Source organism: Ciconia boyciana, chromosome 6 (genome assembly GCF_034638445.1).
Source record: "Ciconia boyciana chromosome 6, ASM3463844v1, whole genome shotgun sequence".
Taxonomy (NCBI): Eukaryota; Metazoa; Chordata; class Aves; order Ciconiiformes; family Ciconiidae; genus Ciconia; species Ciconia boyciana.
Window position 1 is genome coordinate 53499361 of NC_132939.1, and position 19202 is coordinate 53518562.

The 19202-nt window shown below is 35.4% G+C and overlaps 1 protein-coding gene across 1 annotated transcript in view; it reads right to left on the reverse strand.

Annotated features, from left to right (window-relative positions):
• Positions 1–5257: 5257 nt before the first annotated feature.
• PPP4R3A (protein phosphatase 4 regulatory subunit 3A) overlaps positions 5258–19202 on the reverse strand; it is a 46024-nt gene continuing 32079 nt past the window's right edge. The window contains exons 7-15 of the mRNA XM_072863992.1: positions 18597–18713; positions 17129–17260; positions 16932–17034; positions 15471–15629; positions 14056–14225; positions 12084–12226; positions 9204–9394; positions 8448–8674; positions 5258–6044 (exon numbers count right to left, since the gene is read on the reverse strand). Of these exons, the coding sequence (XP_072720093.1) occupies positions 5931–6044; positions 8448–8674; positions 9204–9394; positions 12084–12226; positions 14056–14225; positions 15471–15629; positions 16932–17034; positions 17129–17260; positions 18597–18713 (1356 nt within the window). The 3' untranslated portion in view covers positions 5258–5930. The remainder of the gene's footprint in view (positions 6045–8447; positions 8675–9203; positions 9395–12083; positions 12227–14055; positions 14226–15470; positions 15630–16931; positions 17035–17128; positions 17261–18596; positions 18714–19202) is intronic.

Genomic DNA, 19202 nt, shown 5'->3' on the forward strand with positions numbered 1-19202 from the left:
CTCTGAGAAGGAGTTTAGAAAGCAAGGGGGTCCTGTCTGAACCTCGTGACTCAACAGGAGGGTTCCCCCCCCCAGCCACTTCTCAGACTCCTACACGACAGTAACTCTTAACGCAACAGTGCCCTAAAGACGAAATAGTGCCTATATGTTCAGATAAAGGTTATGGTGAGCCATGTAAACACTAAGAAAATTTGAGAGGTGCTTTATGAAGAGCACATGCATATAAAAACTTCTGAAGACAGACACCACCTGTATTACTCTATTAGCAGCTTTGGTACTTAGTTCTCCTGCCCATGACAAACAAACATTTACATCTTCCTTGTTTCTTGCTGCAGGTAATCTAAACCTTGAAGAGGTAGAAGATTTATTTCCCTTTTGAGGCTAAACTCCAACATGCTAAAAGCTGTGCTCTGTTGTTGGTTTTAATCAGCAGTTATTTCTCCAATAAGAATTGCAGCTTCTGGTTCTCCTGGCTAATCTACAAAACCCCGACTGATGGTAACAGAGGAAGTCACTTCTGTTTTGGGGGAATCATGGAGGTGGGGGGAGCCATCAGAAGGAAATGAGCTTTTTTTCAGGGTAAGATGATCTAACTTAACACCATTTTCAGATGTGTAAAAGTAGAAGCAGAATGGAAATGTAGGGGTTTTTTAAGGCTTCTCCCAAATGTTCATTGTTGTTAGCACAGACTCCTGTGAATCAGTTCATCAGGAGCTGCTTCCAGTTACCTCCACATCCTTAGTCACAACACTGATCAAATCCTGCTGAAACGTGAGATGAACAAATTGCACATCCCCGGTCACAGCTTCCTCCAGGGATCCTTGACCATTCAACACCAATTCAGTGACAGAGTGAAGGCACAGTTGCACTGTCTCTGGCCTCACCAGAGGGATGGAAGACTGTACTGAACTCTGCAACCTAACAGCATCAGCCTCCTACCTGAACACCACAGCTGTCAAAAGGCCACTCAACATCAGCAGGTTCAAAATAAACCTGAGGTAAGCACACTTTAAAATCAAATTTCCAAGATTTCAGCTAATAAAGTGTACATCTGAAATATAAAAGAAAGGACTAGCCTCATCTGAAAGCTCAGGAGCATAATGTAAGGGCTCCAGTATGCACATACTTCCAGAAGCAATGCTAACGAACAGTGATACATGCGACTACGCAATGCTTCTGAACCCCTTTAGGTGGGCAGCCCACATACGCTATCTTTATGCATGTAATTTAAAGCTGCTTACAAGTGGAGTATCAAAATCAATGTTATTCAGCCCAAATAATCCCCAGTCTGTATTACAGATGCACATTTTGTGAGCATAATTCCACCCAATAATTTCCAGGTCTCAACCTAAACCACAAACAGGTGTTCACACTGAGCCATTTCAGAGAAGTTCTGAGACAGACAGGTACCTTACATTGCAGGGAGATGCGACAGGACACAGCAAGGCTACCAGCACAGGTCTGAAATCCCTGTAAGTCAGTAGCTGTTTCAATCATTTGCCAGTAGCATTCTACCTGCCTTTTTTTTAAAAAAAATATTCTCCACTGGCTTATATATTATTTTTACATTGTTCATAAATACAGCTGGCATACAGAAGACTACATCTCCCCCCTCCCTTTTTTAGATTGCCTTTTTTCCAGCAGTCCACAGGATTTAATTTCAGCTTTGAACAGTTTAATTAATTTCAACTTATATAAAAACCCACAAGATTTACACAATCCAATTAATGTGATTGCAACTAGAGCAATATTAAATTGAGATACAAGCTCACCAGATAGCCAGCTACCTATGAAAATACAGTAAATTATGCCTCCCTCACATGAATAAGACTTTAAATTGTGGCTATGGTTGAAAGCAGGCATTACAAATCCTTCTATAGAAGGTTTTGCTGTATCTGGAGCATGCCCACATGCCCTGCCTTCTTTCTGGACTGAACTATAAGCTGTATATACACACCTTCATTTCTTCTGGACTCCAAAAAGAGAAAGCAGTAGGAGCAGGTGGAGAACATGCACACCGACAACTTATCTTGAAAAACTTCAGTGTTGGTAACTTCTCTTCTTTGAACGCTTGCCCGGTTTTACACTTACACTGCGGGTGAGCCCAAGCAGTAACCCATCTGCCTCCTACTATCACAGCTTACCTGCAATGGGGCTCAATATCCTCAAGGCAGGGGAACTGCAGTACTAACACAGACAGCATTGCTCCAGGATGACTCTGCAGCTGTAAAATGGTTGATAAAGGTAAGGCTGAACTTCTGTGCCCACTCTACAGATGCCAGGAAACATAATTTAGCAAGGCAACCAATGTAACTTGTGCTGGGTTGAAAGGTAGCAAATTCCCTAATGGAGTCACAGCAGCAATATGAGAACAGACTCTTATCAGTTATCTAATTAAACAGTTTCTGAAATTTGCAGAGATGTAAAAACACAGCCAAAACCAATCTGAACAGTTTCATCCTTGGTATGTTAAAAGGATTGGGCCTACTTGACACTTAATTCCATGAGAACGTGACTTCTCATCTGGTCTATGAGATAGATCAACAGCCTGATCTTCTTTACCAAGTAGGTATATTACAGACAGGTACATTTTAGAAGCAACTTATCATTAGATACACCAGCTTTTAGATACACCAGCTTTCAGATTGTTCCGCCCTCATGACATAGGAGATCTGTTTTTTGGTGATGTGCACTGTTACCTGAAAGCAGCCGCCCTCTGTGTACAGCGGAAGAAAATCTGGAAATTAGCGTAAGGGTGCACTTCCTTGGAGGACCAGGTACTCTATATACTTTTGTCTGGTATCCCCAGTGAACCCAGGCTCAAAGCTGGGAAGCGTACATCAGAGTAACCAGCATTAAGTCTTTCAACCACTGAAGGAATATAGGGGCCTGTACTGATGATTCAGGCACGTTGTATCTTGTCTGTACAATACGTAAGGTTACCCTGTAAACCATACTCAAGGATACAGTTAAAATGCAATTAAGATGACCGAGCCATGTTTAATACAATATACACGCAGCTCTATTGGGATGTGGACAAATGGTGTTAAAATTAAGAAAAAAAAAAAAAACATAAACCCAGAGAAAAATCTAGAACGGAACACTGTTTCGTAACATCATTTTTTCCATCTCTTAACTCATACCCACTTTTTTTTTTAATAGCCATCAAATTCTCACAATCCCACTATTTCCTTTTTTTCCCTGAAATATATTTCAAGATTTCCATGAATAAAAAAGTGAAAGTCACTGGGCAAGAGCATACCCACCACTGTCCCCAACTCACCTAATTCCTGACTACTTCCAACTTCCATGAATATATCATCTAATTGTAGACATGTCCTGTCAGGCCACAAGCTCTGGGAAGACAACTAACCATCTAACTACACGTTAGACAGCATTAAAAGATGTGCAGCTTAATATTTTACCAGTCCTTTAGAGCTTCATAAAAATATAAAAAGTTCAAAAAATTCCTATTTCCATTGTTATTTTGACCAAACCCAGTAACTTAAGGATAGTATTTCTTCTGTTAAATGTAATGCTTCAAGTACTGAAAGTCCAAAATTCAAGATTCCTACAAGTATTATGAAAGTATCTGAAAGTTTAGAAGACTGCACCATCAAACATCAAAAGATCAAGCACTCAATAGCTGCAAGCTATTGAGCTAATAGCAACCAAAAAAAAAAAAATCAACAAAAAATGTTCCTTCAACCAACTCAGAAAAATGACTTCCTAAGATAGCCTGGAAGACATGAAGGCAACTATATGGATAAATTTTGAGAGCTTTATGCTCAATGAAAGTCTGACAGATTGGGAAGGATTTAAATTCAGGCTAATTAAGAAAACCTGCAAAATTACAGATTTCCTTGTCACGATGTCTGCTCTGACACCAAAGTTGCAAAAATCAGGTTTCAAACAGGTCGTTGAGACAGCATGGAGACTCTCATACTGCAGCAGAAGACTGTATCTAGTCTTGTAGTGACCAACTGCTCAACTCTTGCACTCTCTGTAAAATTTATTGCTGAGAACTGCCCTGTCACAGACATGTCAAACACATTGTAAAAACTCAACCTTGGAAAGTGATTTCAAATGAACTTTTTGAGGAAGAGATGGCTAATTATTTTTCCCTAATGCACACTCCTATTTAAATCTGAAATTACTACTATGTATTAATAAAGTCCAAGCACAAAAGCTTTGACATTTGTAGTTAGCATAGAATCTGCCATGCAACCCACAATTTTCAGAACAAAGTGCTAATCTACACTTCGGTGTGATCACGTATGATCCAGCCTCAGATTTTCATTTCTCTTATTTCTATTTGTATGCGATACATTAATGTGTAACATCACGATTGTTGCAACACTGGTGCTTTGAATGTCCAAAAGGAAATCAACTCTTGAAAAGATATGTAAGAAGGGGTCTCTTGCTTTCAAAGGAACTGAATAAACTCCTCTTCACAGGAAGCACTGCTGTGCAATCAAAGCCATCTTCCGTAAAAGCAATAAGGAAGCAGGATATAACATTCAGTTTCAAATTAATAACTAATATTATTTAGATTTTTTGAAAAAGGGGAAAGAATGTAGTCATTGAGTTAGACCCACAGTTTAATTGCTGTTTTTCAATCGAGTATGAGAATAAATTTCAAAAGATGGTATCCTTGTAAAGAGTTTATTCTACAACCATCTTTAATTCACTAAAACTGGTATTCCAAAGGGAATCAGAGGTTTTAAAAAAATACCACTAATGCCATTTTCCTTCAGCTTTAATTATTTCTTTTTTATTTTTGTAAGTCAAATGAGTCAATATATTGGCATTCCTAAGTCATCCATCTTGCATTTTGATGAGTTAGTCTACCATCATTGTTCTCAGTTACGAAATTTCAAAGTCTCTTTGGAATACTAATTTCATATTTATAGGTTTCAATTTTTTTATTCCATCCTATTTCCCTGAATTTTTTCCTCAAGACAGTTGCTGATGTAAAATTTAATATAAAATATTTAGTCACAAAATAGTATTGCTTTTATGCACATTGTGGTAAGATTTTTTTTTTTTCCCCAATAAAAACTATACCATCTTCCATAAAATCCTAAACATATTAAGAACTGTGATGCAGAACTAAATTACACAGGGTGAAACAGGTACCAGCACAACAGTGAGATTATATTACATCAAAAAATTTTAATGGTCCCAAATATATACTCAACAACTAAGCATACACTCAGGGGGGCAAAAAAAATTATGACACAAAAGTGACCACATCTAGAATTCCACTCAATCTTTAATCAAGAAGGGACAAACAAATCCCCCACCTCCAAAAAAATTCTGCAGTTTAAAGGGCAAAGGGAACAGATTAAAAAAAAAAAAAAGAGGAAACTTTATATTCGGCCCTCCCCCGTAGAGGTTTTTAAAACCTGTTGTAGCTTGACTAAAATGTTCAGAATGTACGATTTCAAAGGCAGGTCTCTTTTATACAAAGAAACTGCTGGCATTCTTAACTAGTGAAGAATTATGGCAAGAGCCACCTTTTCTTCAGAAGTCTCATACATGGTCCAAGAAAGCATATTCTGATTGTAGCAACTGACCAGCCAATCCAGAGTTCCACTAACAAAACTCCTGCCCTGTTGGCTTTTTCTGTTTGGTTTTTTTTTTCTTTTTTTTTTTTTTGTTGTTTTGTTTTCCATTTCCTTCCCTGAGAAAAGGGCAATGTGTGGTCCAAGCTGGAGAGCTCAAAGGCGTAAGTCTTTCCCCTAAACAAAGTATTTCCCCTTCTTCTGCTCCTTTGAATTGGCACTTGATTGGCAGAAATCCATTTGTACAGGTTGATCTGTGTCACACACAGTAATTCACAAAAGATTGCTGCTTTGCTGTGGGTTTGTTTTGTTTTTGGAAAAAATATCCTTCCCCCAACTGGTAATGTTCTTCATCAGTTGCCATTATGATGACTCAAGCTTTGCTTTCTTTGACAAAGGTAAAGTTTCCTCTTTATCTTCATCTTCATCATCCTCTTCATCATCATCAGGATAATCTACAAGCCCAACGAGGCCTCCCTACAAAGACAGACACAATTACTATAATTAAGAAAGTGTTTGCACATTGATACTTCACATTTGTATTGGAAAATGACATTTGCACAGAATATTGCCATAAGCATACTGATTCATGAAGTTTTGAATAAAATGAAGCAGAACAAATTATATCCTTCAGAATGAATGAAAATGACATTGTCTGAAAAATGTTTAAATGAATAAATCCAAAATGGGGTTTTACCCATCCAACTGGAGAGAAATATTTCCAGTTGAAATTTAAGAAAATCCAAAAATCTACTTAGTTTTGCTAAGCAGTGATCTTTACACTGCAGCTCTATCTGTAAAGATGTAATTTTTTTTTTTTTTTACCGAGCACAGCTGACTGCAGCAACAAGCAATCTGGAAGCATTGCAGAAACAAATACAGAATATCCTTCGAGTTTTTGAATTATGATACTTTTAGAACATAGTCTGTCTTCACAAAAGCTAGTTTAAACGTGTAGTAACTTAAAGAATTTTTTGTATAATATAACTGAATGAGGTGTACAGGTTACAAAATTTAAACAACTTGGCAGCTGAAAATGAAAGCATATCTAGTAATATTAAAAACTCCCTTGTATTGCAAATAACCACAAATTTTAAGTTTAGGCAGCTCTGGACGAATGACAAAGTGACATGAACTTCTAAAACTTCCTCTAGCTACAGTACATTGCAATTTCTGAAGCTTAAGCAGCATTTGACTACAATTGCAGTTACTAGTACTTTACTCAAAAACCATATTACTTATTCAGGTGTCTAATGACAGACATCCAAAACAGAAAATTTCAGCCAACCCTATACCAAAATACAACTCAATAAACAATTGTACACATTCAGTCACATACAACATAGCACTGAGTATACTACACATAAAATAACAGGATCAGATAATTAATGAAAAACCCAGTTTCAACACTGTTTCTAGTCTGTTTCTAGTTTCTAGACTGTGGCACATTTATAAACAGAGTACATTTTACTGAAAGAAGGTAGCTTATGCCTGAATCCATGAATGTTTTTTCAGTGCACTGCATATTCACTGTAACCTGAACATTTTTCTTTTGCTACCACGACTTGAAATTTTGGAGCCAATACTGTATGTGATATGCTCCATATGTAAAGACTCCATTTCAGATTCAAGGAATTATACTGTCTGGGAGAGAACAAGCCTCCAGCAGAAATACAGAATAGACTGAACTAAATTCCAAGCCAATTCTATCCCTTTTAAAAAGCGCTTGACTAACTACTGATTTTTTTTCATAAATGAAATAAATCTGCTTCCCCTTCCTCCAGAGAAGATTTTAGAGGAAGTATCACTTAGTTCTTCCATCAGCCAAACTCTTCCCATTCAGGTGTTTTTAACAGAAGGTAATCCAAACACAAACTCTTAAGCCATGTTCGACTATAAGAAAGAAAAAACCTAAAACCCCATTTGCCTTTACTAGAAGTTAGGTGAACAAGCAGTATGGTGGCATTAAAAAATAACAATGAATCAGAGTTATTCCGAGGCTACCTGAGAACTGAGATACACACCTGACCTTTCAGAAATGGAAACATTTGTTATGAAAGTAAATTCTCATTATCCAAACTACGCTGTACCAACACTACCTTATCTGTCCTCCAGTGCTGAGAAAACACCAGTCACTCTATTTCCCTGACTTGCTTTAAATAGAGTTTTAGCCAAAAATCTGGTATAATCCAACAGCATCCTGAATATTTAAGTATTAAGTACTTAAGTATTTACATATATAAAAATATTAAGTATTTAAAAATGCTGGGTTTGGATATTCACTGCAAGTTATACTGACTCTTTTAAACGGCTTTTTTCTTCTACTGCATTATGTTCAACCCAAAACTGTATGTTATTTCAAAAGGTAAAAAAACTCATGCTAGGATATTAAAAATTGTTTACATTTTAGCTTACAGCAACCACCTCTCTGTAATACAATTTCTTTCACATGCGCCAGTTATACCATTCTGAACAATATTAAAAATGGTAACAGTAGATATTCTCAATGGGGGTGGTGAGACATCGTGGAGTCTGGCAAAATTTGGCAATGTTTCCAAAGTATTTGTGTATTTCTACCTGACAAATATCCCTGTGCAATTTAACAAAAGTGTTGTCTGTATTTCACAGTTAAAGATTCCTGCAAACAGCAGCTAGTTGTATGCTTCATACTTTAAGAGTTTGGGCATTAAAAGAGCTTTTATTTCTTCCTTTTATATACGTCAGATCTCCTTAAAAATACTAAAGGCCAGGCAAAAAGTACACACAAACCAGACAGTCCATTACTGCTTAACATGTCAGATTCACACAAACTTGAGAGAGATGCTAAAGCAAATTCCTAGTCTGTAACAATGAAGTCAACCTATGTCCATTCAAAATTACCTTAGTTGTAATAGCTGCCATCTGAGATGTGCTTTTAGAAACTGATCCTGGAGACCCAGGGGACCCTGGGGATCCGGGAGACCCTGGGGATCCAGGCAGATTACTTGCAGATGACTGGCTGGTAAGGTTAGATTTTGTACCACTGGAAAAGGAAAGCTTGAAACTTGGGCTCTGACGACCTGAAAGGTTCGTTTTCAGAAGAACTTCCTTTTCTTCACTCTCTTTTACTGCAGAGAAAAAAAAAAACCACCAAAAAAATGCTAAAGTAAAGCAATATTATTGAGCAAAACATTTAATTACAAATCACTTCAGTGTGTGGGAAAAGGCTTAATACTGTATGTACAACTTGGTAAAGTGAGTCATCATAGGCTTTTTCTTTTTTTTCATACTACTATACCACCTACCAGCTGTTGTCATTGGCCAGGAATGAACTCTTTTATTCTACCAATGATATCACCTGAACATTTACATCAAAAATTTTGAATTCTAAACCTGAATAAAACACAGGAAAAGTTGACTATCAGCTAAGATCGTCATTCAAATACTTTAAGAAATCAACAACAACATTTTGTATCATTCTGCCTTTAAAGACAACAAAACTTGTTTTGAAGGGGTGGTCTGCCAACCTGGTGTCACAATTTCAAAATCTAGGAACTTCAGAATAAATACATGCAAATCCTTCATTGCAGTAGGACTAAAGAATACAAGTTATGGCTTCTGCATAAGCCATATGGCATTCTTCTTCTCATCACTTACATTTTTTCCTTTCCATGAATTTACTGATAGGGTCCATAATATCTTCATCATTTTTAGTTTTGTCAGAAGGGGGCACCACTGCCTCTCCATCTTCCATATCGTCTTCATCAGTATTAAACCACATTTCCTCCTCATCCTCCAGGGTTCTTGCATCCCTTCTGTATCTATGGTTTCTCAAAATGGAACGCATGCTGCAGAACAGTAAGTTTTAAAACTTTTGATTCCAGAAACAACTCATATTAGTAATAAAACTTCTACTTGACATTTACAGTGACAGCTTACAGATACAAATACTGTAGAGCAATAAAAATAGCAGCAAATCATTCCGTAATGTGAATATTTGTATTTCCAATGCAAATATTAAAAACTTTTCTTTATAAAGAATCAAATAAAGTACAACTCTGCAAATAGCACATTCAGACTACTCTATCTGTCCAAAATTCTGTAGCTTACAAACAGCACTGTTAAAGGTAATTTTAATAAATGTCACTGAAGTGTTGCATTCAGGCTTGGTTTAACAGTTTGCAGTGGTAAATAAAAAGTTGTAAAACAAAGAGTTGTGAAACTATAGACTTATTTTCTGGAAATACTTTATAACTCATCAGTATTTGGGGTCCAATGTGTTAAAGGAAAAAAAAAAACAAAACACCAAACCAAAAACACCACCCAAAATCTAACTTCAATATGACTCCAGTTTAAAACAGATACATTAAAAAGACAGCTGTCTTTCTGCCACATCCACCTGTCACAATTTTTGGTCACTATCAGTATTTTCCATTCTTCAGAGCCTTTAATACAAAGTGCTACTTCTACCTCCCCATGTGATCTATTATTAGCATTGGTCTGTCTCAGCTCCACCTTTCATTTCTTTTTTCTCACAGAAGCAGTATTATGGCCTTGGAGGAGAGGGACAGTGATGTGCACCCTGAAGAACAGGGGGAGGAGACGTGGAAGAGAGGCTGAAAAAACTCTTTTCATTGCTAGGTGTTGATTCTAACAGTCAATTTCCAATAAAAGCATGAAACCCTTGACAAATTTTCTGTAGCACTTGTTCAAAATTTACTGGACACAATGTAAGCCTGAAATTTAATGTTTTTCATAAAGCCTCTGTTACTGGAATCAAAATGTTAATACTACCATCTGAGCTTATTCTATTTAGAAAAAAGGTCTTGCATTACTGACTGCAGGAAAAAGCCAGAAGAAAAAAATTAGGAAATTACAAGGTATTAAATAAGAACGCTAAATGTACTTTTAAAAAGAAATCTAATTCTGAATAATTTGCTTGCCAACACTATCATCTGGATCTACTCATACTGCATTATTTTACATTGCATTTAAATTCAAGTTCTGCTAATACTGCAAAACTATTATTTAAGTGGCACTCTTCTGAATACTTTTGTGGCCCATGTCAACAAAATTTTTGGCCTCCTTCCTTACTGAACTATTCTTTGCTCAAATGTGTAAACAGATTCTTCTTATTTTTGCATTTTATTATTCCTGGGTTTTCACTTAAGAAATTACATGGATTGTGACAGGGCTTGTGCAGCCACTATATAAAATGTAGAAAAAGGTAAAAACTGGGCCAGTTGAGCTACAAACTTCTTGAAGCTGCAATTTTCTGTTGGATAAACTCATGCGGCACAACTACACACAATAACTTAGCTCAACTTAAGCCAAGAAAACACTCATGTTTTACTTCCTATACTGGATGGAAATTACTGAAGGAAGCGGCTGAGTGTTCTTTCCAACACATGCGTTAATGTAAGAATCGTAGGCTTGAATTCCACAGCTGTTTAAGTGATAAGCTTAGCTGACACAAGCCAAAATAATATAATCTCACCTGTAAAACATCAGTACTCAAAACTGCAGATCCCACATATACTCTTGAAAGTGCTTCAAGATTTTAAAACAAATCTATGATTATACTCTCATTTTAATTGTACAAGTCTCAAATTTAAATATTGGTTAAGAAATCTTGTGGCAGAAAATAAAATAACTTAAAAATCTGTAATTTCAGATGCCCTAGTATGACTAATCAGGATTAATTTTTTCATGTGTTTTCAAACTAATTCCAGACAACAGAACAAGAACAGATCTTGCTAACAATTCTTAAGAGTAACTCATCTATTCATAAGAGTAACTCATCTGTTCACACAAGCAGTCCATTTTGTTTGAATGAAGTGACACATAAAAGTAATACCATTTGCCAAAAATAAATGGAGTAAAAAGTCCTAAACTTCCTACTTTTATACACCTTAACCTTTTAACCTTGAGTAACTGTGTACTAAGGAAGGGAACTTTTGCTCTGGCAAACAGGAGGAATGCTTCAAGTGTTATATCAGATTGCTTTTTTCTCCATCAGCATATCTAACAGTGACAAAAAAGCATCCTCTGAAGATTTCTTTGTATATTCTATTTCTCAGTCATTTTGGTAGGACTTATCTAAATATCTACTCCCGCAACTAACTAAAATGAAAGGAAATCTGATGTGAATTATTGAAGGGAAAATCCACAGAATGGTAATTCACAACTGAACAATCTTTCAAATCAAACAGTGGGAATGTGTTATTTAAGCAAATGAACTTCAGATACTTGATGGGCTTCCCGCCTCATTACAAAAGTGTACATAAGTTTAGGATATGACAACTTAGCATTATTACTGGGGGTCCAGCAACTAATATGTTAGCTGAAAGCTGATCAAGAGTTTGAAGCAACACATCTGGAAATCACACTATTAATCAAGTAAATTCAACAATGCCTGAGATGCAAGCAAGGAGTCTAAATTATTTAGATTTCCCACTATCATACAACAACCCACCAATATTCCCAAACCAGAATTAAAGCACTGATATACTAATAAAAGCATTTAGTGCATTTCACCTGTCAAGTTTGGGATTATCTTGTCTTTCCCTTTGTTGCTCAAATCGTAGTTTCAGTCCTTTGAATGTCTGCACATAATCTACATCTTCCAGTGCCTTCCAGTAATTTTCAATTACATGAGCTGTTAACGATTTTATATCTTCCTATAGGAATGGACAAACATAAAGTGACTTGTTTTCATTCAAATGAATTTATGTAATACAATATAAAAAGTAACTGAAATGAGAAATTATTTTTAAACATTCCATAGGAAGCATCATATTAATAAGCTTATGTAAAAATGCGTATTATGCATACAAGTGAAGTTAAAAATCTAGAGCTTCAAATATTTGATTAGCAAAACAGGCATAATAGCAGCAATTTTCCACCAATATCTCCTTCAAAACACATGAACAGAACCCAAAACCCTGATAGGAAATTTTATCAAAACCAATTCTAAAAGGTCTTTCCTACTGTAACTTATAAATATTTTTATATTGATAGATTAACTGACACCTGTTGTAATCAGACAATTAATAATATGTTTACGAGACACAGTCTTAGCATTCATATTGTTTCTTTCCTTGCATGAATAAATTACTTACGTAAAAATAATTATTCAATGCATTTGTTTAGGATGAGAACAAGGATGATATTTTTCATCAGAAACTAACATCAAGTTTTTCCTTTGTGGCCATACACTGCTGGTCAAGGTCCTTTACAAAAACCTCCCAACTGTTCTGCTATTTCAGTTTAGTGTTGTGGCTGCCCAAAGCCACTCTAGACAGCTGAAACTACCACAGGTCTGCATATTGCAGTAGGAAAATTGCTCCTGTGCATTGTTTGGCTTTCTTAGTACTGCACAGCCCCTGGAATACACTGCAGAACAAACACCTAAATTACCATCTACTATGGACAAGCAAAGCAACATAAATCTTAATACAGTGGTTATTTTCTTTTTTTGGTTATATGCTCAAACGTCACCTCTTATGAATGGTAATACATCAGTATTAACAAAAGCACACTTTTTTTTTTTTAATTTGAGCTCTTTAAGAATAAACCTCAAAGAAATAAAATTGACAAAAAATATTTCAGATACCAAGAAATATTCTGGAAATGCAACGTGGGTATCTATGTGAAAAGGAGTCTAAGAAAATAAAAGATTATTTATTTCCTCATAGCATGAACTGTAGAATCAGTACACAATCCCATGGAGTACTGAAAGACCACAGCACAAAAGTCAGGGCCACCTATATGGATTAACTTTTTTCATAGCTTCAAAACCATTTTTAAATCAGCTCTTCCACGATGATCAAGTCATCTCAGTCTTGAATTACCCTGAGTCCCAACTCAAAGAGGAAGGAGGTCACCAGCACAGAAGATTTCAAGAGGTGACAAAGCCTCCTTTTTTCCTCCCCCACTTAGTCCTCCACGACTGTCTGCACCCTAGCTTGGCCCCACTTACCACAGTTACAGTCTGTACAGCATCTTGTCAGAATCTAGATGCAGACAGCCAAACTGGCATGAATATTTTAACAGACTCCCCATGGAAGGGGCTTTGTAGCACTCCATTAATACAATCCAAAAAGACTAATATCTCTTAGGTATGTTTCTATATTCTGTTGAACTGACATTACAGAGCATGACTAAATTTGATGTTTTTGTAGCAGTAGTTTCAAATTACATTCCTGTCATAACAGGCCCATCCAATCTGCATGATGAAACTTGATTAGGGCTGCCTTTGCAGATCTGGGTACTGTGAGTACACTGAGTATCAAGTGAATTTAATTTTCAAGTCATGGTACTGTTTGAATGTAAGAAAGAACATGTACGAATATGTAACTGATACAAAAGAAAGTTCATTTCAATACAGTATCATATGGTCCCATCACTATGATAGCATAACTTAGGGTACAAGCAAAAAGAAAAAAGTCTTCTTGAACTACAAGATTAAACAATACAGTAATTATCTTCAGCATATATCAGCACTCACCACTCTGATAAATTCAAACATCTCTATTATGGCAGAGTTCATCAGATTGTAACGGGAACCATTATTTAGAAATGCTTTGACCACAGGTTCAAACAAAAAACTTTTCATTATGTAACGGTTATAGAATTCATCCTTTAGTCCAATTATCTTTCTCTTGAAACGAAGAGCACCTGAAACAGAAGTGTTGTCAAAAGAATTTTTAAATTTTTAAATTTGAAAAAAAAAATCCAGAAATTACTCAGCATTAGTTAGGGCAATTTGCAGTCTCAATTCTTTTACAGCATTACATTATTAGGAGCAAGTAACACATTCAGCTATTCACTGCTTCTCAACAGTCTTGACTATACTGCTGAAGATTACTCATCTATTTTATCATAAAGAAATCCTCCAACATAATTGTAAAAGTGAAGCCACCTCTGTTCAGTAAAGAAATAATATACTACCGTTTATATTACTACTAACATAAAGGTATATTTTTGATTTTTTAAATTACTGATGGTAAAGGTAAAGTATTTTCTCAGTAGAACTGGGAAATCTACTTATCATTCCTATTATTCAAATGTAAGCTTAATTACATTCAATTAAGACCTATTTGATTAGGATGCAAACGATCTCATTTTTAAATTGGCAAATGACATTTTCTTCACACACAAATTTACATTCAGTTTAAAGCGCTTTCTAAAACTCCAAAGCGTACACAAGCATTTGAATGTCCATGCATAAACAGAAAGTAGAATATCATCTCACTATAAGGCAGCATGTTTTGGTTAGCAACTAGGTGTACCTGAAAAAAGATGATTCAAGGGTTCTAAAACCAAACTCAGTTGATTCAGTTAGAAATTTAAAAGGTACTTCTTATTGTATGGTACTGCTCAGTCAACTTTAAGCTTTGTTTTACTCTTTGTGCACAACTGAATCATGGAAAAAATCTCTTACTTGCCTCCAGAATTAAGTCACACTGCTTTACTATTACTGTGCTGAGCATGGTCAAGAAACTGTCAGAGTTTGAAGAGCAGCACACTGAACTTCTGTGCTGTTTAATGCAGTCTGATAACTGTATCTCTAATTAAATACCTCTGATAATTTCTACTAAAAAAGTATCAAAAATTACAATGGTCCTCTTAAGATATTCAATATGGAGATACCATCTTTTCAATTCACCTCTACATTGAAATTAAGAAAAATCCCTCTGCTTTTTAGGAAAAAAAAAAAGACACCTATAAGTGCAAAATTATTTACTAATACTAGCTGACATATCTATAAATCGATATGAGAAACACAGAGCATAATAGTAGAATTTCTGTATTCAGTCACAAATTGTCATAATCTGTGAACAGTTTTCTTCCAGCAGAATGAAGATATGTAACACTTCACATTCACAAAATACTAGTTTATGCTTTAGCTTACAAACTTACACAATGCCAAGAAAGCGTGCTTTGAAGCCATGAGAACGAGTACCCTTCGCAGGATATCTTTGTTAATGATGTAGTTCTTTATGTGATAAGTATGATGTTCTACGCAGAAAGTTAGCAATTCCAGTATTAATGCCAAGAGTTGGGCTGTCTGAAAATCATCTGTAATAAAAACAAAACCAAAATTAAACGTATCTAGGATATTGCCTTCAGAAGCTAACTTCAAATATCCAACTGCAGTCTGGTAAACGTTTCCAAGTTCTTGTATATTCCCACAGATAGTTTAGAGAACATGCTGGAGGGTATGTTTAGCCTTTAAAATAGAAATTGAGCAAGCCTGTTATGGACTGAATATTTTCTATTTATACAGATATGGCAGGAAACCCTCTTAAACTACAGAAACAATTACATTTTGCCTGTCTTAAATCAGCGTTTGAATGCGCAGAGAGTACAGAACTTAACACTAACGTAAGCGGTCAGACTTGTTTAACCAAATCTCATTATGATGTCCACATGTCTATATCATAAAATATTGCCCTATATACAGTACCTTGACTAAGTCTGTACCAAAAACGTGATCTATTATGCCTTTTAACAGAAATACTATGCAAGAAATCTCTCAGGCTCTTTTAATACTTCTAAGACATATTCATATCAGCATATACAAAAAAGTAACTCAAATCCTGCTTTTAAGTAGACAAATAATAAACTAAATACATGTTAGATTTAATCTTTTTTAAAAGGTAATGCTACCTTTTTAAAAATATTACCAGATTGTTGACCATTAAAGAACACAAGTATTTTAAATAGTAAAAATCTCACTTCCAATCTATCTGGAAGCCAGTTGAGATAAAACAGATTAACTCATCCCTTGGAAATCTATACAATAAATCTAAAAGTTTACAGAATGTTTATGTATCATTTATGTACCTCCTTTTACATCCATTTTGGATGTGTTATAATATTAATAAACAAACAGTACTGCTGCTAATAGCCAGCAAGAACAGTTACTTCATCACTGATCTCTGCTTTCTTAGTCTGATTTAGAACCAATACCCTCAAATTCAGCACAGTATTGTGATACACAGCTTCTCAAGGGCAATTTTTCATCCTCTCTAGTAATCCCTGATCTTAAAAAAACATTTACGCATGTTTACAAGTCTATGTCACTGAACAGTCCCATGAGTTACTAGAAATTATACAAATATTTTAATTTTTGCTGAAGCAAAAGCTGCAGCAAGTGCTTTTCACTTCTTAAATCAGAAATGAATGCAATTCAGCATTTCTGAATTTTATATACTTATAAATTATTTAAATTGCTAATCATGAATCAATATTTTACTTCAAACTATATATTATAGACTTAGATTCTCTTTAAGAGAGAAAACATCCTTTGACAGTTACTCTCTTTTAAACATTGACATTCAACAGCCTTGATGAGCCCAACATCCAGAGTGGCATTACCTTTGCTAGGCTTGTCCTCTGTAGTATTGGCCAATAAAGGGGCTGTCAGAACATGCATACAATGTTTGTAGAAGAAACCCAAGAACTCTGTCTTTTCTGTTTTCTAAAGAATAATAATAAAAAAAATTATATATGTAACATATCACCAAATACTCTTCAAAAAACAATTGTAATTTCATTTGAAGGTATTTACTTACATTGGCAGTGGCAAGCATATTTTCTGGATCAACTAAAGTACGAAGCAAACCCATGAGTAGCACTGCCCCTCCAAGTTCTGGATCTGTGTCACAAATCATGTGTTCTATAATGAGGTTAATGAGTAATATATCCTAACGGGAGGGGGGAAAAAAAAAGGCAAAAATCAATTCTAATGCTACTCCCTTACCCCAAATCTAAAATTATCTTCTAAAAGGGTTACCACCTGGTTAAAAATGGCATTCTATCAAAATTTTGTAAAATGTAAACAACTAACAAACAAAAAAACCCCCACAAACTTAACAGGAACAAATTAACTTAACATGACAGTGACACATTCTGGTCAGTGGTTCAACAGTAAGAAGGCGAGCAGTGAAGAAGAATCTTTCAAAGCAACTAAAAATGGTTCTGAAATTAACAATCTAATTTAGAATTTAGTCTGAACTGAAACACCACAAGATAAGTACAGAGGCAGATACTTAACAGTCTCAAAATTCAACTTATTTCTGGAAGCATTTTCAGAGTAAGTTTTAATTTGTATCCCCCTTTGGAATACATACCAAGAGTTTTATTTCCACAAACATACAACAGTAAATTTTATAATGCTATTGAATTTGATGAGATTATTTTCACCTAAAAATAACCCCAACATGTATTTGCAGAAAACAAGAACACACACAAGTAGCAAATAATGTTTACATTTAGGAATCCCTACACTAAAGTTGCTTGCTTACCACTGTCCCCCATAAAGGAGGACAGCCATCAGATGCAAGTGGCTGGAACCACCAGTGATATTCCCTGTCCCAGCTGCCCCCTTCTTCCAGTACAGAAGTAGCAGCAGCAGCAGCTTCCTGTTCTCTGGCATGTTTTTAGCAGATACAAGAAAAAACATTAAGTATCTCCTCTATGAAAAAGGTAGGGCGATGGGTTTCTCCACTGAATACCACTTTGAAATACCTTTCTTACTACTAGTTGTGTGCTAGCATTCTATATTTATTAATCAGCTACAGAGGATCTCTGGGAAATGTAAACCTCTGTCAGAAGGGGTTCTTAATAATAATTCCACTTTCAATGTGTGTGATAGTAAACCAAACACAGGTTTCTTACAAGTAAATTAAAACCACATGTACATGCTAAGATCAAGACCGAAATTTGTATTTTGCATTTGAAGGGGGGTGTCATTCAAAACCATTTTGTTTTGCTTGTATGACAGCTGATGTTAACCAAAACAGTGGTTTATGGTAACCTGTTTTACTTTACACACAATGGAACAAGAATATGTAAACAAGTGAACACTCATCTCACCTGACTAACAGAACTTTCAAAAACATGGTAGTTCAGTATCCTGTAACCATCATGACTATATTCCATGCTTCTTCAGAACTAGGGCTCATGTCATTAATAGAGTTATAAATATAAAACAGTAATTTCAAAAAACAATACACACATCTATGGGGACCCTCTACTTACATCATCATTCTGCTGCGCTTCCTGCATAACAAACTCTCGTACCATGGATGGGTTATATTCAACCAAATATGAGAATATATCAGTGGCTGCACTTCGTACTTGTGCATCATCCATACCCTGGAAAAGTCAAATAAAAAAAAAATTTATCTTTCCTTAAAAGAAAAGGCTGAAATGGAATGAAAAACAGAAAGCATACAGCTTTTAACTCCTACTTACGAGTCATACCTAACTATTACTAAAACTGTATTCTAAAACTGAATTGACTCTAACCTCTGCTTTGTACATCTGATAACTGTTGAGCAAAATAAATTTTATGCCTTCCCTGCCCTTTGGTCTATTTCCCTATTTTCTTACTTAATTGTACACCAAGAAGCATGTAAAGATAGGAAAGCAAATAAGAAAACAAAAATACAAGAATTCCAAGGCACTTAACAACATCATATTGTAACTGCTTTTAAAGTTTTAGAAAAATATTTTAAGTATTCTGAATCTCAAGCTAAGACAAGACAAATGAAGCAAACACTTCAGAAAACCATGTGACTGAAGTTTAGCATACTTACTTTTTAAAAAACCTCTCTGGAGATAAACAAAATTGTTATCACACAT